Genomic DNA, 22500 nt, shown 5'->3' with positions numbered 1-22500 from the left:
TAATAAATACTTCTTCCACCGCAGGGTAGGAGGACGATCACTGATCACCACACTGCATGGGGGGGGGGGGTGGGACTTACCTGTGTGTGTGTGTGTGTGTGTGTGTGTGTGTGTGTGTGTGTGTGTGTGTGTGTGTGTGTGTGTGTGTGTGTGTGTGTGTGTGCGTGTGTGTATGTGTGTGTGTGTGTGTTCTTACTTGGGGTCATGACCTTTAGGGTGCTGGATCAGACGGCTGCTCTCCATGGAGATCTGAACGGTGGTCGAATCATCTGTGCTGACCATGTCCTTAGACTGCTGTAGCACGCACGCACGCACGCACATACACACACACACACACACACACACACACACACACACACACACACACACACACACACACACACACACACACACACACACACACACACACACACACACACACACACACACACACACACACACACACACACACACTTGAACTTTCACTTGCATGTTTTTGAGCTTTTGAGATTTTGAGATGATTTTTTTCATATAACTATGTTATACTTTGTTTCACAGCAAAAACATTGACCATAGCTTCCCTATAAGCCCACAAGTTTATAGATTTTCACTATGTTTGAATTATTCTGATATTTTTGGGCGGTGAAACCGCCCCTATATGTGAGGTTTGGATATTTGCACCCCAAATCCTGCGCTGTGATTGGCCACCAGTGTACCCCCCTAACCCTGCACCGTGATTGGCCAATCACAGACAATTGTGCATAGCCCTATAAATAGGACTATGCACTTTTTTTTAAGTTAGGGGTGTTGGTCCACAATATTACTTTTCTTTAAGTGAACTTCCATCACTGTGATGACCACTGTGACCACACCGCCCACTTCACACTGGGCGTGATTTTTTTGTCTGCTTTCCGCCCATAATGACTTGCCCCAAATAGTCATCGATTATGAAGCTTCAAAGCTTCACCTTCTGTCTGTCTTTTACTGATCACAGAGACAGACAGACAGACGGTCTGTCTGTCTGTCTGTCTGTCTGTCTGTCTGTCTGTCTGTCTGTCTGTCTGTCTGTCTGTCTGTCTGTCTGTCTGTCTGTCTGTCTGGATGTCTGTCTGGATTACATGTATGAGTTGAATGAAGTGTTACATGTAAAGGTTAAAGGTTAAAGTGTTACATTTAAAGGTTTTATGGAGGAATGGACTTCTATCGTCTTGGTGGCGTCGTCGTCCATCTTCTTCTTCTTCCACTCAGGCATCAGGTCGTCCAGGTAGCTCAGCTCTCTCTTAGAGAAGCACAGGTCTAGCAGCTTACGGATGAACACCAGAGCTAAGACCTGGAGATACACAACATAACACACAACACATAAACACCAGAGCTAAGACCTGGAGATACACAACATAACACACCACACATAAACACCAGAGCTAAGACCTGGAGATACACAACATAACACACACCACATAAACACCAGAGCTAAGACCTGGAGATACACAACATAACACACAACACATAAACACCAGAGCTAAGACCTGGAGATACACAACATAACACACAACACATAAACACCAGAGCTAAGACCTGGAGATACACAACATAACACACAACACATAAACACCAGAGCTAAGACCTGGAGATACACAACATAACACACCACATAAACACCAGAGCTAAGACCTGGAGATACACAACATAACACACCACATAAACACCAGAGCTAAGACCTGGAGATACACAACATAACACACAACACATAAACACCAGAGCTAAGACCTGGAGATACACAACATAACACACAACACATAAACACCAGAGCTAAGACCTGGAGATACACAACATAACACACAACACATAAACACCAGAGCTAAGACCTGGAGATACACAACATAACACAACACATAAACACCAGAGCTAAGACCTGGAGATACACAACATAACACACCACATAAACACCAGAGCTAAGACCTGGAGATAACCTGTTCAGCTCCTGTATGGTTCTTTAGAGGTTCTCTACAGGTTCCTTAGAGGTTCTCTACAGGTTCTCTACAGGTTCCTTAAAGGTTCTCTACAGGTTATCTACAGGTTCTCTACAGGTTCTTTAGAGGTTCTCTACAGGTTCCTTAGAGGTTCTCTACAGGTTCTCTACAGGTTCTTTAGAGGTTCTCTACAGGTTCTCTACAGGTTCTCTAGAGGTTCTCTACAGGTTATTTAGCTTAGTTTAGACACCTTTAATGGTTCTATGGAGCTTGAGGACACTATTCAAAATAATGGGGTGACCGAATAGAACGGGGCGGCCACGTCCATTGAATTGAGTATAGGGTCAGGGTTATGGTTAGGGGTTAGGGGTCAGGGGTTAGGGGTTAGGGGTCAGGGTGACCTCCTCACCATCATGGGGAAGACGATGGCAGCGGGGGAGGTCTTGATGACCCAGAGCAGCACCAGACAGGTGAGCTGGGTGACGGTGAACAGGTGGACCTTCCTGAGAGGGACGTGACGCAGGTAGATGAAGTCTGGCTGGTGCTTGGCTGGCATGCCGAACAGCTTGACACGGTCAAAGAACTGAGAGAGAGAGAGAGAGAGAGAGAGAGAGAGAGAGAGAGAGAGAGAGAGAGAGAGAGAGAGAGAGAGAGAGAGAGAGAGAGAGAGAGAGAGAGAGAAAGAGAGAGAGAGAGAGAGAGAGAGAGAGAGAGAGAGAGAGAGAGAGAGAGAGAGAGAGGGTGGGGACTTTACTTTATTTGGGAGGTACAAAACATATTTACGAACACAGCAACAACACTACATACAGTAGAGTTGTGTGTAAATTGTTAGCGAGAATTTTGTTGTGTGGGTGTGTATGTGTGTATGTAGTGAAGGTGTGTAGGTGTGTGGGTGTGTAGGTGTGTATGTAGTGAAGGTGTGTAGGTGTGTGGGTGTGTAGGTGTGTAGGTGTGTGGGTGTGTAGGTGCGTAGGTGCGTAGGTGTGTAGGTGTGTAGGTAGTGTAGGTGTGTAGGTGTGTTGGTGTGTAGGTGTGTGGGTGTGTAGGTGTGTAGGTGTGTGGGTGTGTAGGTGTGTAGGTGTGTAGGTGTGTAGGTAGTGAAGGTAGAAGAAGCAGTGAACAGCAGACGGTAGAAGAAGCAGTGAACAGCAGACGGTAGAAGAAGCAGTGTGTAGGTATAGGTAGTGAAGGTAGTGAAGGTAGAAGAAGCAGTGTGTAGGTATAGGTAGTGTAGGTAGTGAAGGTAGAAGAAGCAGTGTGTAGGTATAGGTAGTGTAGGTAGTGAAGGTAGAAGAAGCAGTGTGTAGGTATAGGTAGTGTAGGTAGTGAAGGTAGAAGAAGCAGTGTGTAGGTATAGGTAGTGAAGGTAGTGAAGGTAGTGAAGGTAGAAGAAGCAGTGAACAGCAGACGGTAGAAGAAGCAGTGAACAGCAGACGGTAGAAGAAGCAGTGAACAGCAGACGGTAGAAGAAGCAGTGTGTAGGTATAGGTAGTGAAGGTAGTGTAGGTAGTGAAGGTAGAAGAAGCAGTGAACAGCAGACGGTACCTGGATGCCTTTCAAACTGGAGGCTCCCATGTAGAGGAAAACACCGTACAACACAGGCATGGGAATGAACTAGGACAGAAAGTAGGAACTATCAGTGAGTTGAAGTGAATGCAGCCCTATTGAAATCATTCATTCAGGGAGTCATTATAACCATAGACATAGACATAGACATAGACATAGACATAGACATAGACATAGACATAGTTATAACCATAGACATAGACATAGACATAGACATAGACATAGACATAGTTATAACCATAGACATAGACATAGACATAGACATAGACATAGACATAGACATAGTTATAACCATAGACATAGACATAGACATAGACATAGACATAGACATAGTTATAACCATAGACATAGACATAGACATAGACATAGACATAGTTATAACCATAGACATAGACATAGACATAGACATAGACATAGACATAGTTATAACCATAGACATAGACATAGACATAGACATAGACATAGTTATAACCATAGACATAGACATAGACATAGACATAGACATAGACATAGACATAGTTATAACCATAGACATAGACATAGACATAGACATAGACATAGACATAGTTATAACCATAGACATAGACATAGACACAGACACAGACATAGACATAGACATAGACATAGACATAGACATAGACACAGACACAGACACAGACACAGACATAGACATAGACATAGACATAGACACAGACACAGACACAGACACAGACACAGACATAGACATAGACATAGACGCATCCTCCCACTCTGGGACGTCTGTATCGCGGCTGCCATATTAGAGGCGGACACGCTTCCTGGCTATTGGCCAATCACAGTGCGTCTTTTCCGGGATTTGGCAGAATCTAGTATAGTACATATAGTATATAGTATCTAAAAATATAACAGCATATTTTTTATACAACTAAATTCTGACCCGGAAAAGACGCGCTGTGATTGGCCAGTAGTCAGGAAGCGTGCCTTCTCCAAATATGGCGGCCGTGACACAGGTCGCTCCAATGAACTGCAGCGGCCAATGAGGGAGCTAGGTTTCTATATCTATGACTAGTAAGACGATACTTTAAGTACATTTTGATGCCAATACTTTTGTACTTTTACTCAAGTGCATTTTAAATACAGGACTTTTACTTGTAACAGAGTATTTCTACAATGCAGTATTGATACTTTTACTGAAGCAAAACATTTGAGTAGCTTTTCCACCACTGAGTAAGAGTAACTTTTAGCCCCAACAATTAAAGGGATAGTTCACCCCAAAAAAGAAAAAAAAAATCTATGGATTAGTCACCCCATGCATATTTTTTTTGTTTTCGTCTCATTCCTAATCCAATAACTTGATCACCACCGGACCGGTAGGCAGCGGTTCCGGTGGCAGACACAAAGGAGACTCTATGTGTCTACTTTGTGTTATTATTGGCTTAGGAATGAGACAAAAACTGAAATAATGTCCCTGAATTCAAGACTCCATGGAGTGATTAATCCATAGAAAGTCCCTTTAACCCATTAATACCTGGAACGCATCTGTGTCACTTTTAGATTTCTTTAGGCTATTCAAAAATAGCAGATATACAAGCTCATAGCGCGGCACCGAGTGCCGCGCTACGAGCTTGTAGATCTGCTATTTTTGAAAAATCGTGAATTATTTTTTTTTACTTTTTTTTCCGAAAAACTGTTAGGATTTAGAAAATGTTTAGAAGCGGCCTCAGGTCTTAATGGGTTAAGTCTTTTCCCCCACTGACCTGCAGGGCGCTGGTCATGAAGACGGAGCAGCCCATGAGCAGGAAGATGAGCAGGCCGGTGAACCTCTGCTCTCGGATGCCCAGGAAGCGCGGCTGTTCGCCCGGCGCCGAGCTCTCCGACTCCAGCTTCAGGCTGTTGACGTGCGAGATGGACAGGACGGTGGCCGCCACGAACCACGGCAGCCCCATGACGGAGCACACGGCCAGCATCAGGCCCACCATCAGCAGGTCCAGGTGGTACCCACAGCCCTTCTGGAAGAGGGAGGGGAGAGAGAGAGGGGGGCGGGATACACACATTATAACCCGTTCAATATGGGAACCAGTGGTGGAAAAAGTACTCAAATTCTTTACTTAAGTAAAAGTACCAATACTGCAATATAAAAATACTCTGTTACAAGTAAAAGTCTAGAATTCAAATTACTTGAGTAAAAGTACAAAAGTATTGGCATCAAAATGTACTTCGAGTACCAAAAGTAAAAGTACTAAATATTTGAAAATAGCCGATCTACAAGCTCACAACGCGTCGCGATGCGACGCGTTGTGAGCTTGTAGATCTGCTATTTTCAAATAGCCTAGGTATAAAATAGGGTTAAAGTGGTTAATGTATGTTTCATTATATCATAGTTTATATCTGAATAGTAACTAGTAACTAAAGTTTTCAAATAATTGTAGTAGAGTAAAAAGTACAATATTTGCCTCTGAGATGTAGTGGAGTAGAAGTAAAAGTACTGAAAATTGGAAATACTCAAGTAAAGTACAAATACCTCAAAATTGTACTTAAGTACAGTACTTAAGTAAATGTACTTAGTTACTTTCCACCACTGATGGGAACGCATCTCTGTCCTTTTAGATCAGGGGTGATGCAACTTTGATGATGGAGAGGGCCACTATATTTCCACACTCACTCCAGAGGGACACGTTGCATATACTGTACTGTCCCTCCGTATTTGACATTACATTACATTACATTACATTACATTACATTACATTACATTACATTTACATTACATTACATTACATTACATTACATTACATTACATTTAGCAGACGCTTTTATCCAAAGCGACTTACAATAAGTGTATTCAACATAGGTAGGGAACGAAACTACTAATCACCAGAAGTCTTTAGTGCATTTCCTGCAAAAACAAGCAACCAAGAGTATACCTAGCGCTAAGGTAAAAGTGCAATATATCAGCTACCTACTTCCTTAAACAGATGAGACAAAATAGCAAAATCAAATGAGCACGAGCTAAAACAAATAAGTGTATCGACTAAACAAGATCCAATAAAACAATACAAAAATAAAACAAGAGTTCGTACAACTAGTTAACAACAAGTAGGCCAGGCAAAGAGGAAGGGTAGTGTTTCCTGAAGAGGTGGGTTTTCAGCCTGCGGCGAAAGATGGGCAGTGACTCTGCTGTCCTGACATCAGTGGGAAGTTCATTCCACCACTGTGGGGCCAGAACAGAAAAAAGTCGTGACCGTGTCGATCGACCAGAAGGACCCTTGAGTGACGAGGCAATCAGTCGCCCCGAGGTAGCAGACCGAAGTGGTCGGGCAGGGGTGTAGGCATCAACCATAGCCCGGAGGAAAGAAGGAGCTGTTCCTTTCACTGCCCTATAGGCTAGCACCAGGGTTTTAAACTGAATGCGAGCCGCTACGGGGAGCCAGTGCAGAGAACGGAGAAGGATAGTTGTGTGGGAGAACTTGGGGCGGTTGAACACCAGACGAGCCGCAGCTTTCTGAACAAGCTCCAGAGGTCTGATGGCTGATGCCGGAGCACCAGCAAGGAGGGAGTTGCAGTAGTCCAGGCGGGAGATGACAAGAGCCTGGATGAGCACCTGGGCTGCCTTCTCCGTGAGGAAGGGGCGAATCCTCCTGATGTTGTAGAGAAGGAATCTGCAGGACCGTGTCACTGATGCGATGTTAGCCGAGAACGACAGTTGATCGTCCAAGGTCACACCCAGATTCTTCGCAGTCGGAGTTGACGTCACCACAGCATTATCAATGGTGATGGCCATGTCTCGTGCGGACAGCCCTTCCCCGGGAGGAACATCAGCTCGGTCTTGTCCAGGTTGAGCTTCAGGTGGTTCGTCGACATCCACTCCGAGATGTCAGCCAGACAAGCAGCAATGCGTGCCTCCACTTGTTTGTCAGAGGGGGGGAATGAGAGGATCAGCTGGGTGTCATCGGCATAGCAGTGGTAGGAAAAGCCATGGGAGTGGATGACAGCAACAAGAGATGTAGTGTAGAGAGAGAAAAGAAGAGGACCCAGAACCGAGCCTTGGGGAACCCCAGTAGTGAGCCTGTGTGGTTCTGACACGGTTAGACTCTCAGCATCACCTGGTAGGAGCGACCCGTCAGGTAGGATGCAAACAGGGAGAGTGCAGAGCCTGAGACACCCATCCCCTCGAGGGTGGAGAGGAGGATCTGATGGTTCACTGTGTCGAACGCTGCAGACAGGTCCAGGAGTATCAGGACGGAGGAGAGAGAGTTCGCTCTAGCGGCATGGAGCGACTCCGTCACTGCCAGGAGGGCAGTCTCGGTCGAGTGACCCACTTTGAACCCAGACTGGTTGGAGTCCAGGAGGTTGTTCTGGTGGAGGTAGGAGGACAGTTGTTTGACCTTTTTTCGACATGTCGAACAAAAGTAGCAAAAATAGCCGATCTACAAGCTCAAAACGCGTCACAGTGTGACGCGTTTTTTGAGCTTGTAGATCTGCTATTTTTTTGCTATTTTTGAATTGGAATCCTGAAAAGTAACATTTTTATTTAATTTCAAACAGTGGCACGGGAAGGGGGGGGGGGGCTGCAGCCTCCCTGGTGGTGGGAAGCAAAAAATAATAATATATATATATATATATATATATATATATATATATATATATATATATATATATATATATATATATATATATATATATATTGTTTTGTAAATTAAAAGTCTATACACACACATATATATTAAAACAATGATGTATTTAACTTTGGGGAATACAATATTTGCTGAAAAAGGTGAGAAAATTTTGAAAAAAACGCGGAAGAAATGTGGGGAAAAAATCGCAAATGCGCGCTTCGTCCCCCGCCCAGCCCAGGCCCCTTGGAATAAATGACTTCCAGCGCCCCTGATTTCAAATGCAATTAGTTATACTTATGTTAACTTTATGAACTTAAATACAAATACATTGGACATAAAAAAGACAATGGCATTTTAATACTAGTCATTAAGCTACTAATATAGGAATGTTGCATGTTTGGAATTGTAACAGCTGAAATCAATAATATATCAGTATTCCGATATTAACCTGCGGGCCGCATGAAGTGAAGGTGGGGGCCGCATGTGGCATCCAGGCCGCCAGTTGCCCATGTATGTTTGAGATGTCTTTGGGCTATTCAAAAATAGCAGATCTACAAGCCCATAGAGCGGCAAATATGAGCTTGTTACAGGGATGTGCAGAAGGATTTGGAGAGGCAGGGGCTGGAATTTCAAAAGGGCACTTTTGGGATTTTGTTTCACGGACAATTACCATACTTTTAAAAGGTATCACTGCGTGCCTAATGGACTCAAAGTCACGCACCCAACAAGCTTTGAACTGAGCAGATTGGACATTCCGTTCCAGACATAATGGCCAAAACATCTTGAAAACGGCCACTTTTGCCGATTTTCAATCGCCGATTTTTGGCCATTGTCGCCCGTTTTTCTTTAATAACACGGGCAAGGAAGGTCGTACAGAGACAAACTAGATGCCTGAGAAAAGTTCACTTTGAGTTGCATCCAACACATCCACTGGCATTTCCGTCGGCCTTACCGTTAGGCCGCTAGGGGCAGGTTGAATTTTTCGTTTTTTTTTTCTTTTTCTCCAGTCTGGAGAGGGCACTTTTTTTTTTTGGCGACGGGTAAAAGGGCAGGGGCTCAAGCCCCCTTTCATGTCTATGTGTGCACGTGCATGAGCTTGAAGATCTGCTATTTAAAAAAAAAATCATAGACATTTTCTGCATTTCCGGTAGGAAAGTCTCCCCTTAGGAATGCGAAAAAAAGAAAATAAAACATGAATTCAAGACTTCATGGGGTGTGTAATTGATAGAAAACATGTACTTTTTTTGGGTGAACTACTCCTTTAAGACCCGTAAAAAACAACCCAAAAACAACAATCCACAACCCCTAAAGCGTATGTTTGGTGAACACTGGTGTACAGCAAACACAGATCAAACTAGAAAAAGTGCTCCTCGGAGCACAGGTCTCCGCCAGGTCAGGTAGGTTATTATTGTGGCCTCCTGGTGGCACTGTAATAGGCCAATGTGAAAAGGGTGCCATTTCTTCTCAGGCCTTTCACGGCAATCGGACATCTTTATCAAATTGATGATAAAGTAGAATATGCAATATGCTGTAGGAGGGGCGGAATGATTTGATTGACAAGCTACACAACCAATAGAATTCGTTCCCCGTCCCCGCTCTTGATTGACAAGCTACCCAACCAATAACATTCTTTCCGGTTGCGCAGGATATGACGCAATGTAGAAAGATGGCAGATTTGAAATTCCTGAACAATAGGCTTCATTGACGTTCTGTAGAAACCAATAGCGTCACTTTGTCCATTACTTTTTACAGTCTATGGTTGTCACTGCTCTTGCGCTTGGATTTTCTACGAAGCACAGCTACCTTCTCCTGGGTGGACCGCAATATAAATGTCCCTCAGATCAGCGGCCACGCCCGTGGCTGATCAGTGCCACTGGTGCTGAGTACAGGTCTATGGTACGTTCACTGGTGCTGAGTACAGGTCTATGGTACGTTCACTGGTGCTGAGTACAGGTCTATGGTACGTTCACTGGTGCTGAGTACAGGTCTATGGTACGTTCGGGCAGTATACATGACTAGAGGTCTCCATATATGCCCATATATGGAGACCTCTGTATTTGTCAGTCCTTGTCCTTTTAATGCCCATATATGGAGATCCCTGATGTCATCAATATATGCCCATATATGGGCATACTGATATGCCCATATATGGAGATCTCTGTATTTGTCAGTCCTTGTCCTTTTAATGCCCATATATGGAGATCCCTGATGTCATCAATATATGCCCATATATGGGCATACTGATATGCCCATATATGGAGATCTCTGTATTTATCAGTCCTTGTCCCTTTTATTCCCATATATGGAGATCCCTGATGTCATCAGTAAATGCCCATATATGGGCATGCCCCCTTTTGTGCCCATATATGGAGCTAACTGATTTGTTTGCTGATGCCATGAAGACAATATGAGGTTAGACAACACACTCCATATTTGGGCGTAGGTGCATTGGGAACTCCTTATATGGTTGCTAGTTTACAAATGGAACCAAATGGACCAATTGTACCCTCTGAGAGTTGAAAATTAAAGCTAAACTAAACCATTATTATGGCCGATAATATATATTCTTTGACGGATAAAATATAATCTTGCCGGTCACGGTGTCCGGCCCACAAATTGCCTAGCGGAAAGTCTGGTCCAGATATAGAGTCCTGGGTCAACCATCACATCCAGATATGGACTTCATGACATATGGACGCACTCTGACCTCTTTGGTAATCATGGCGATCTAATGTCAACAACCCCTGTGTGACGTGAAAACCTTTTCAACATCTCTTCACGTTTCATCTATTGTTTACATTAGATCAGCATGGTTACGTTTCATCTATTGTTTACATTAGATCACCATGGTTACGTTTCATCTATTGTTTACATTAGATCACCATGGTTACTCTATTGTTTACATTAGATCACCATGGTTACCCGTGATGTCATCTATTGTTTACATTAGATCACCATGGTTACCCGTGATGTCAGAGTGAGTACAGATGCCAAAGGCTCCATATCTGGACATGGTCGAACTGAGACTCCATATTTGGACATGACTGACTCATCGTGACATCATCACTATGTCAGAAGCACAGGGCTGGACTATGGTCCAGTGTGTTATTCTCCGCTCAAATAACTCTCTTCTCAATCTCATCAAGTCTAACGTGTGTGTTTTACAGAACCGGTAGGATCATGGCAGGAGACTGGGGATTCCTGTCAAGCTTATTGAACAAAGTCCAGTCTCACTCCACCGGCATCGGGAAGATCTGGATGACCGTCCTCCTGCTGTTTCGCATCATGGTGCTCTGCGGTCCCGCCGATAACGTGTGGGGCGACGAGAAGTCCAATTTCGTTTGCAACGACAATGCGGTCGGTTGCGAAAGCCTCTGCTACACCTACTTCTTCCCCATCTCGCACATCCGCTACTGGACGCTGCAGATCATCTTCGTGTCCACGCCCACTCTGTGGTACCTGGGTCACGTGATGCACGTCATCCACAAGGAGAACAAACTGAGGAAGCAGCTGGCCAGCAGCCCGGCGCCCCCTGGAGGCACCAGGAAGCTCAAACACCCCAGGTACACTGACGAGAGCGGCCACGTGAAGATCGAAGGGAATCTTCTGTGCACCTACCTGATCCACCTGGTGGTCAAGATCCTCATCGAGGCGGCCTCCATCGTGGGACAGTACTACCTGTACCACCAAACCATCTTCCTGGAGGCCGAGTACACATGCTCCATCGAACCGTGCCATTCCAAAGGCGTGGCTTGCTACCCGTCCCGTCACGTAGAGAAAAACGTCTTCATCGTCTTCATGCTGGCCGTGGCCTGTTTCTCCGTGCTCCTCAACGTTCTGGAGGTGTTGTACCTGCTCTGCAGATGCTGCAGGCGACGACGCAACCACAGGGCCGTGAAGAGGACAGCGGTGGAGGACCCGGACCGCCTGCCCGATGGAAGCGCCCCCAGCTACAACTCTACCATGGTGCAGAACACAGAGGACACACCGTGGCAGAGCAACGATGTCATCGTGGAGTTGGAGAACATACTGGGGCGGAGGAGCCTCTCGGGGAGTCTGGGTGGAGGCGAGGGAGGAGAAACAGCAGCTCTGATTCATCATCACTCTGAAGACCTCCTGTCCCCCAAGGTCACTGAATAACGACTAACAGTATATCACCTTCAGCTCCTGCCGTCCACCTTCTCTAGACGTTCTACTACAAGCCTACAGCCTTCGTCTCTGCATCCACAGCTGTGGACGATGAATCAAGAATCAAGAATATGCAGATTGTCAGGCCACAAACCAGCCTGAAAATAGTAACTAAACTCCATTCTATTCTATTGTATCACCTGATGCACCGAGTGGAAAGTCATCAGATCAGCGAATCTCCCAAAAACACGTCTGAAAATGTCCATATATGGAGTGCGCTGATTTCATCAATATGATGTCAGAGGCTGGCCTGAACTCCATATATGGGCATACAATAACAAGTGCTCAAAATATAAATATGTGACCAATTTTGACTGGGAGACAGTCATCAAGCATTTTTTCATTTTCATTTTTTCATGTCATATGAAAGCAGGGAATCATAGCAAAATAAAGATATATTGGTTAATACGATTGAGTGAATAGTTTTGAAACTACAACTTATAGAACTGAAGTCAAGTTAAAACTCTTCAGTAGAGAAAAGACCAGTTGAATGGCTCTCATTCAAAGATAGTAAACAGGGCTATCAATCCCATCATGCATAGCGGGATTTACATATCCTTTGTTTAATGGTTTAGGGTTAGGCTCTCTTTGTTATGTATGCTCTCTGAGACCAAGTGTTTGCCACTGCCCCCTGCTAGAACTGGCTGGTTCCAGTGACCAGGAGGACTTAACTAAGATACCTTTTCACAACAGTTTTAACAAAATATGATTGTTTATACATCTTTATTTGACATTCTGATTAGACACAAGCCAACAGACTAGTGATACCTTTCAAAACGATCGGGTAGAAATAGCGGATTTTACCGCGATGTTGCGATGTTTGGATGGAAACTGAGGATTTTGTTAGCAATGCTAGCACATGCTAGCTCTAACCTTAAATTGTAATAATAATAATAATAATAATAATAATAATAATATCCGTCCATAATTTGTTAAGAGTGGTGAATAGCGCGTGGCCTAAACCTGTCCTGGCCAGTACCAGTTAGGTTAGGGTTAGGTTAAGTTAAGTTTAGTTTAGTGTAATTCAATGACCAGGTTAAAACAATACATACAAATACAAAATGTTATAATAGCATCAACATCACTTTAAGCAATTTAAACCTACTAGCCTACGTTGCACCGCCAATCCGACTGATATGACCATATATGGAGATCTCTATCTGTCAGTCCTCGACCTCAGTGCTGCATTTGACACCATCAACCACCCCATACTCCTCTCACGCCTCAAATCCACCTTGGAATCACTGGCACTGCCCTCTCCCTGGTTCACTTCCTACCTTTCCGACAGACATCAATTCATCTCCATAAACAACTGCAAATCAACCACTCTGTCACCCATGGTGTCCCCCAGGGCTCGGTGCTTGGCCCTCTCCTGTTCTCCATGAACATGATGGCTGCATTATCACCCGCTCCACCAAAGTCCGCAACCTTGGTGTCATCCTGGATCCCACCCCCTCCTTCCAGTCCCACGTCAACCAGATTACCAAAACAGTCTTCTTCCACCTCTGAAACATCGCCCGCCTCCGTCCCACACTATCTCAACCTGCTGCAGAGACACTCATCCATGCCTTCATCATATCCAGACTCAACTGCTGCGATAGCCTCCTTTACGGTGCCACCTCCAAAGTTCTCAAGAAACTTATGTGTGCAAAACTCTGCTGCCCGCCTCCTCACCAGAACCTGATCCAGAGACCACATCACCCCAGTCCCCCTCACCAGAACCTGATCCAGAGACCACATCACCCCAGTCCCCCTCACCAGAACCTGATCCAGAGACCACATCACCCCAGTCCCCCTCACCAGAACCTGATCCAGAGACCACATCACCCCAGTCCTCCTCACCAGAACCTGATCCAGAGACCACATCACCCCAGTCCTCCTCACCATAACCTGATCCAGAGACCACATCACCCCAGTCCTCCTCACCAGAACCTGATCCAGAGACCACATCACCCCAGTCCTCCTCACCAGAACCTGATCCAGAGACCACATCACCCCAGTCCTCCTCACCATAACCTGATCCAGAGACCACATCACCCCAGTCCTCCTCACCAGAACCTGATCCAGAGACCACATCACCCCAGTCCTCCTCACCAGAACCTGATCCAGAGACCACATCACCCCAGTCCTCCTCACCAGAACCTGATCCAGAGACCACATCACCCCAGTCCTCCTCACCAGAACCTGATCCAGAGACCACATCACCCCAGTCCCCCTCACCAGAACCTGATCCAGAGACCACATCACCCCAGTCCCCCTCACCAGAACCTGATCCAGAGACCACATCACCCCAGTCCCCCTCACCAGAACCTGATCCAGAGACCACATCACCCCAGTCCCCCTCACCAGAACCTGATCCAGAGACCACATCACCCCAGTCCCCCTCACCAGAACCTGATCCAGAGACCACATCAGCCCAGTCCTCCATGACCTTCACTGGCTCCCAGTAAAACACAGAATAGATTTTTTTTTTAAATCACCACCTACAAAGCCCTCAACAACCAGGCCCCCCGCTACCTCTCTGACCTCCTCCGCTCCCTCAGGTCTGACGATGCAAACCTCCTGGACTTCCCCCCCCCCCAAAAAAACAAACAAACCTGGGGTGACAGGGCTTTATCAGTTGCAGCCCCCACCCTTTGGACCCTTTTACTCCACTACAATTATTTGAAAAACTAGTTACTAGTTACTTTTTAGATATATTGAATTTTATACCTAGGCTATTTGAAAATAGCAGATCAACGCGTCGCATTGCTCCCGGCTTGTAGATCTGCTATTCTCAAACATTCTAGTACTTTTACTTGTGGTACTTTAAGTATATTTTGATGCTAATACTTTTGTGCTTTTACTCAAGGAACATTTTGAACACAGGCCTTTTACTTGTAACAGAGTCTTTTTTTTATATTGTAGGTATTTCTTCTGAGTACTTCTTCCACCACTGGCAACATGCTATAAATAAATATTCCTCTTACCAGCAAGGACACACTTTAATTCGGTTAATTCGGTACAAAAAAATGTACTCCATGAAGTGTAGATGTGTGGCAACAAGGAAACGTCTCTCCATCGCGCACCTCTCCATTCAGAAATGGATAACCAGAACCGTCGTCCTAAAACACCCTCGCCCCGGGTCTACTCTGGCGGCCTCGGTCCGCGAAATAAAACGGGGTAGTGTGTTTTAGGACGAGCGTTCCGTTTTCCACCCGTGAAAAATCTCCGGCTCGTTGGAGGTTTTTTATTTTTTCTTCATCCCAGAAGTGGGGGCAGACGAATCTGCCATTGCAAAAATTCCCCTCGGCAGATTAGGTCTGGCCCCTCTCAATAGAGATTTTATTTCTCTCCCTCCGAAGTTGTGAGGGACCAATCAGAGCCCAGTATGCAAATGTGGGGCGGGTTTATCACCAGAGGCATTTTTTTTTATTTGCCCCTCTGAAATGCAGGTTCCACACAGAGATTCCAGACTAACATCTACACAGTGATATTAGTCTGGCCATGCCAGGCTAGGGTACGTGTGGTGGAAAAAGTACTCAAATTCGTTACTTAAGTAAAAGTACCAATACTGCAATATAAAAATACTCTGTTACAAGTAAAAGTCCAGAATTAAAAATGTACTTGAGTAAAAGTACAAAAGTATTGGCATCAAAATGTACTTAAAGTACCAAAAGTAAAAGTACTAAATATTTGAAAATAGCAGATCTACAAGCTCACAACGCGTCGCATCGCGACGAGTTGTGAGCTTGTAGATCGGCTATTTTCAAATAGCCTAGGTATAAAATAGGGCTGAAGTGGTTAATGTATGTTTTACAATGCAATAATTATATCTGCAAAGTAACTAGTAACTAAAGTTTTCGAGTAAATGTAGTGGAGTAAAAGTACAATATTTGCCTCTGAGATGTAGTGGAGTAGAAGTAAAAGTATTGGAAATTGGAAATGCTCAAGTAAAGTACAAATACCTCAAAATTGTACTTAAGTACGGTACTTAAGTAAATGTACTTAGTTACTTTCCACCACTGGGTACGTCTAAACCCCCCCCAGCTGCGTCGCTGCCTACCAGCAGCTTGTGCTCCTTGCGGTTGATGATGACGGCGGTGATCTGCTGGTCCATGAAGATGAGGATGGTGCAGAGCAGAGCGGGGATGGAGGACGCCAGCACCGTCCACCAGGGGTTACGCCCGATCGGGTTGATGAGCCAACCACGGTCACTCCTAGTGGGCTGAGAGAGAACAACAACAACAAGCCTGAGAACAACACACACAACCACACACATAACCACACAACCAACACACACAACCACACAACACCACCACACAACCACACAACCACACAACACCACCACACACATAACCACACAACCAACACACACAACCACACAACACCACCACACAACCACACAACCACACACATAACCACACAACCAACACACATAACCACACAACCAACACACACAACCACACAACCACACAACACAACCACACAACCACACACAATAACCACACAACCAACACACACAACCACACAACCACACAACACAACCACACAACACCACCACACAACCACACAACACCACCACACAACACAACCACACAACCACACAACACCACCACACAACAACACAACCACACAACCACACAACACAACCACACAACCACACAACACCACCACACAACAACACAACCACACAACCACACAACACAACCACACAACCACACAACACCACCACACAACCACACAACACCACCACACAACCAACACACACAACCACACAACCAACACACACAACCACACAACCACACAACCACACAACAACACCACCACACACCCCTATACAGATCTACAATTTATACTACTGTATTTAGGCATTTAAAGGAGAATTTCTACCTAGGTGTTTTCCTACCTTGTTTTAAGGTTGTTAACTCATGATAAGAGTGGTCCGGGACCCCCAGTTCATAACGAGCGAAGTTCTCCATTTCGGGGACTCCGCCCCCCCGCAGCTCAGAACGTCCGTCTTTAGTTCTTGGCTAAATCCGCTTATTTCCGTCGCTTGAAAATCGTTTTTTCTTGTATCTGTCGTGTGTCGACCGTCTGATGTCGGGGTCCCCGAAATGGAGAGCTATCGCTCGTTATGAACTGGGGGTCCTGGACAACTCTTATCATGAGTTAACAACCTCAAATCAAGGTAGGAAAACGCCTATAGGGCGAAATTCTCCTTTAATCCAGAGCGATTTACAGTAAAGCAAGTTAAACACAAGGTGATACATCAAATGCATAGAGACAGTGTTAGTGCCTCAGTAATCTATAGGGTCACAGGTAAACCAAGAACCTAGCATCAGTCTAAACATTATATAACCCTGAGTCACCAGACTTTCCACCTCGGAGGAAAGCCTGGTATTTGTTCTAAAACTAGCCGTGTGATCCGGTTTAGAAAAAACGAATAAATAATTGTGGTTCCGGTGGTTTGCGTCACATTGTTATTGTTCCCCCCATAATGCCAAACAAGTAGTTTAGTCTCAATAGTCGCGCTACGAGTTAAAATAATATTATATCAAAAGAAACCAAACGATTATACCAAACTAGCTAAGCTAGGTGGAGTCTGAAGAGGTGAGTCTTCAGATTGTGATTTCTGCACGCACGCACGCACACTCTCACAGACACACACACAGGCTCACGCACGCGCACACACACACACACACACACACACACACACACACACACACACACACACACACACACACACACACACACACACACACACACACACACACACACACACACACACACACACACACACACACTCTTACCTGGAACTTGCTGGGGACCTGGAGCTTCTGTGAGGGAACTCCGATCACGTAGTCTATCAGAACCATGAAGACGATGGTCAGGAACACAGCAAAGTCACTGACCATGGACCTGACCTGGACATGAACACAACAAAGTCACTGACCATGGACCTGACCTGGACATGAACACAACAAAGTCACTGACCATGGACCTGACCTGGACATGAACACACCTGCAGACTCCAAGTTGATGTACTTGCTAAATGGTAAATATTTGGTAAAAATATATATTTATATAGCACCTTTAACCCATTGAGACCTGAAGCCGATTCTACATGTCTCCTAAATCTCAACAGTTTTCTGAAAAACGTATGTTTCTATGTCAGTGGTGCTCAATCTTTTTCATGTCAAGGACCCCCAAAATTATATGTATTTGGCCGCAGACCCCCATCAAAATATCTTGTTCCAGGGACCCCCCAGAAGCAAAGATTTGAGTTAAAAATGTTCGCTTTAAAAATATATATATTCAAAGATTTGCACACATTTTCACGATTTTTCAAAAATAGCAGATCTACAAGCTCGTAGCGCGGCACTCGGTGCCGCGCTATGAGCTTGTATATCTGCTATTTTTGAATAGCCCAAAGTGTAAAATAATGCTTTTAAGCTCAAATCTAAAAATTAATGGGTTCAAAGCTTTACTATATGCATTACATTCACCCATTCACATTCACCCTAACACCAATCTGGTCGAGGTCAAGGTTAGATGTATTGTCCCTTGCGGGAAATTGATTTGCAGCCAGATCATAGTAAAAAATACACATAGCAACAACATTCAATACAAGACTAAGATCTAAGAACAGGGCACTACAGCCAGAGAATTCATGACATTCAAAGTAGCAAAGTCAGCAAAAGTGCATTAGTGGGTATTGTGTGCAAAGAGGCAAGAATAAAATGCTATCTGCTGTTCAGCAGTTGAATAGCAGCCGGGACAAAGGACAGTTTGAACCGATTAGTCCCTGTAGTGGGCACCCTCAGCCGACGACCTGAGGGCAACAGTTCAAACTCAGACCGAGGTGGGTGATCCGATACCTCCAGGAGGGAGGAGGCTCTCTTAAGCATCTGTCTCTTGTACAGTTCTATGAGTTGGGCTTGGGTTCTCCCAGAAATCTTACTGGCCACTTTGACGAGGCTGCTGAGCCTGTTCTTGTTTGCCGGGGTCAGATTACCGTACCAGGCAACCATACAAAACATGAGAACAGATTCAATAAAACTTCTATAGAAAAGATTCATCATCACAGATGAGACATTAAAAGAACGCATTTTCCTCAGAAAAAAAAGACGCTGCTGGACTTTTTTTAGATGTAGGCAACATGAGTATCAAAAGAGAGTTTGTTGTCAAGAACAACACCCAGGTATTTATAGCTCTCTACAACTTCAATTTCTGTGCCCTTAATGATTGTAGGAGCAGGACTGGGAGGAGTCCTTCTAAAGCTGATGATCATGTCTTTTGTTTTGGTCAATGTAACTGCAAGAATGACTTGTCACACCACGATATGAAGTCATTGACAACTGGCCCATGCTGTATCTCATTGTCTTCAAGAAGGCTAACAATCACAGAGTCATCAGCAAATTTGACAATATACCTGTTAGGGTGATTGCTACAACAGTCGTTGGTGTACAGAATATACAGTAGTGAGGAGAGACAACAGCCTTGGGGAGAACCAGTGGAGGAGAGCAACAGAGAAGACAGGACCTCATTTACCCTCACGCACTGAGACCTTAAAGGAGAATTCCGGACAAATTAAGTGTTATCCTTGATGTCTCGTTACTCACCTAGCGACGTGAAAAGTGGCGTTCTTTTTTTCCATTTATTCCCCTGTCGTCATTTTTTAAACCCCCTCCGTTGTCATAATGGGAGCGCGTGGGTAAGGGAAATTTGTCTATTATAACCGACGCAAAGTTGTTTTTTTCTCTACTAGTATTCATAGTAGAGTCTCATGATAGTCAAACATGCGTTGAAACTATCTGCGAGGCTGCCGTCAATGGCGAACGATTTAACACTGGTTGCTTGTTTCCAGATTCTGGCAACACTAGTTGCCAGGTTCTGGAAAGAAACAAGCATCCAGTGTTAAATCGTTCGGCAGTAGCGCTAGCCTCTCAGGCTAGCTACTCTCATGTTTGACTATCATGAGACTCTACTATGAATACTACTAGAGAAAAAAACAACTTTGCGTCGGTTATAATAGACGAATTTCCCTTACCCACGCGCTCCCATTATGACAACGGAGGGGGTTTAAAAAATGACGACAGGGGAATATATGGAAAAAAAGAACGCCACTTTTCACGTCGCTAGGTGAGTAACGAGACATGAAAGATAACACTTAATTTGTCCGGAATTCTCCTTTAACAGTTGAAGTCTATGATCCAGCCAACAAGGTTAAGATCCAGTTTAAAATAACTGATTAGCTTCTGGACTAGAAGATGTGGCTGGATCGTATTAAAGGCAGAGGAAAAATCGACAAACAACAGTCTGGCCTGTGTTTTTTTTCCCCTCAAGGTGGCGGTACAGGAAATGCAGTAGGGTGATAGTGGCATCATCTACACCTCTTCCAGACCTGTATGCAAACTGCAGGGGATCTAGAGATTTCTCCCCCTGCTTTAGGATGTTATCTTTGACTAGCTTTTCCAAACATTTCATTACTAATGAAGTCAAAGCAACAGGCCTGAAGTCATTTAATGACTTTAGGGTCCTAATTTTGGCAACTGGGACAATTGTGGACTGTTTCCATAACTTAGGGACCCGCTGTTGTTGAAGAGATAAGTTAAAAATAAAATAAAAAATGGGCAGATTACTGTACCTTGATGGGGTAATAGATTACTTTAAGAAACATTTAAAACAATATCTAATGTCTTCCTTACTGTAGTCCTTTTGATTTAGTAATCCTTACAACATTGATTTGTTTTGTCTTTTTCTTCTTTTGTGCAGTGTTTGTGTTTTTATTTCTTTATTTGCACCACTGCTCCCCTTGTAAACTATTTCATATTGTTCCTATTGCACTTTTAATCCTGTTATTTAATGACCTCTTCCACGAAGGAAAGGATTCCAAATAAGCCTGCCGGCTTCTTCCTTTCCTTTCACAGCAACTTGTCATTTGATATGTATTGTTTCTATATGTTTTATAACAATGTGCTAATAAACTAAACTAAACTATTACTGTACCTCAGTGGGGAAATAGATTACTGTACCTTGGTGGGGTAATAGATTACTGTACCTTGGTGGGGTAATAGATTACTGTACCTTAGTGGGGAAATAGATTACTGTACCTTGGTGGGGTAATAGATTACTGTACCTTGGTGGGGTAATAGATTACTGTACCTTAGTGGGGAAATAGATTACTGTACCTTGGTGGGGTAATAGATGAATGTACCTTGGTGGGGTAATAGATTACTGTACCTTAGTGGGGTAATAGATTACTGTACCTTGGTGGGGTAATAGATTACTGTACCTTGGTGGGGTAATAGATGAATGTACCTTGGTGGGGTAATAGATTACTGTACCTTAGTGGGGTAATAGATTACTGTACCTTGGTGGGGTAATAGATTACTGTACCTTAGTGGGGAAAAAGATTACTGTACCTTGGTAGGGTAATAGATTACTGTACCTTGGTGGGGTAATAGATTACTGTACCTTGGTGGGGTAATAGATTACTGTACCTTGGTGGGGTAATAGATTACTGTACCTTGGTGGGGAAGTAGCGGCTGGTCTTGAACTGCTTGAGGAAGGAGGACATGAAGAAGGTGGAGAAGAACAGGATGGTGGACCAGAAGAGGACGTCGGGGGTGTAAGGTCCATGATGGCCGCACGCCGTCCCTACGAACTGACCCTGGAGGCTGACACACTCCTGGACACATGGACATGAACATGTACTGTAAGTATGCATGTAACCATTTATCATAAATCAATTCAAATCCATTCAAACTGGTGACAATTTAAATCAATTTAATTTAACAAATATATCACGTGCAAACAGCAGAGGGCGCTTCAAAAATAGAGAAGAAAATACAGGTTCTTTGTAAGAGAATTGATAAAAAATTTGTCATTTGCTACTGTATTGATAAGAGAAAACACAGTGTTGTAAAAAGAAATATACTGGATTTGAGTAAGAGAAATAATTAAAAAAAAGTTTTGTCTGGAAAATTATTGTGTGTTAAACAAATAGTTAAAAATGGTATTGTGAGTGAATCATTATATGCCTAATAAACATGTAACAATAAACATGTTATCATGTATCAATGTAGTTGTTGATGTGTACAGTATAGCAACATACATGTATGTCAATTATTTGAATGAAAATGTAAGTTTTTCAGAAAACCTCAGGATTTATAAGGCGTTTTTAGAACTAGCCTGTTGGCCTATAGTTATGATGAGTGGCT

General features: G+C 44.1%; 2 protein-coding genes across 2 annotated transcripts in view; one reads left to right on the top strand and one right to left on the bottom strand.

The window, feature by feature from the left end:
• slc4a8 (solute carrier family 4 member 8) overlaps positions 1–22500 on the bottom strand; it is a 107007-nt gene that overhangs the window by 1984 nt on the left and 82523 nt on the right. The window contains exons 16-23 of the mRNA XM_080423727.1: positions 21807–21968; positions 18088–18201; positions 16341–16502; positions 5252–5503; positions 3495–3563; positions 2359–2532; positions 1151–1309; positions 197–294 (exon numbers count right to left, since the gene is read on the bottom strand). Of these exons, the coding sequence (XP_080279853.1) occupies positions 197–294; positions 1151–1309; positions 2359–2532; positions 3495–3563; positions 5252–5503; positions 16341–16502; positions 18088–18201; positions 21807–21968 (1190 nt within the window). The remainder of the gene's footprint in view (positions 1–196; positions 295–1150; positions 1310–2358; positions 2533–3494; positions 3564–5251; positions 5504–16340; positions 16503–18087; positions 18202–21806; positions 21969–22500) is intronic.
• On the top strand, positions 11288–12247 carry LOC308082291 (gap junction Cx32.2 protein-like; the record flags this gene model as incomplete). Its single annotated transcript, XM_080424000.1, has 1 exon — positions 11288–12247. The coding sequence occupies one exon, from the start codon at positions 11288–11290 to the stop codon at positions 12245–12247; it is 960 nt and encodes a 319-aa protein (XP_080280126.1).

Source organism: Gymnoscopelus braueri (genome assembly GCF_963280865.1).
Source record: "Gymnoscopelus braueri genome assembly, chromosome: 3".
Classification (NCBI taxonomy): Eukaryota; Metazoa; Chordata; class Actinopteri; order Myctophiformes; family Myctophidae; genus Gymnoscopelus; species Gymnoscopelus braueri.
Note: the sequence above shows the minus strand (reverse complement) of the source record. Positions and strands in the feature narration are given on the sequence as shown.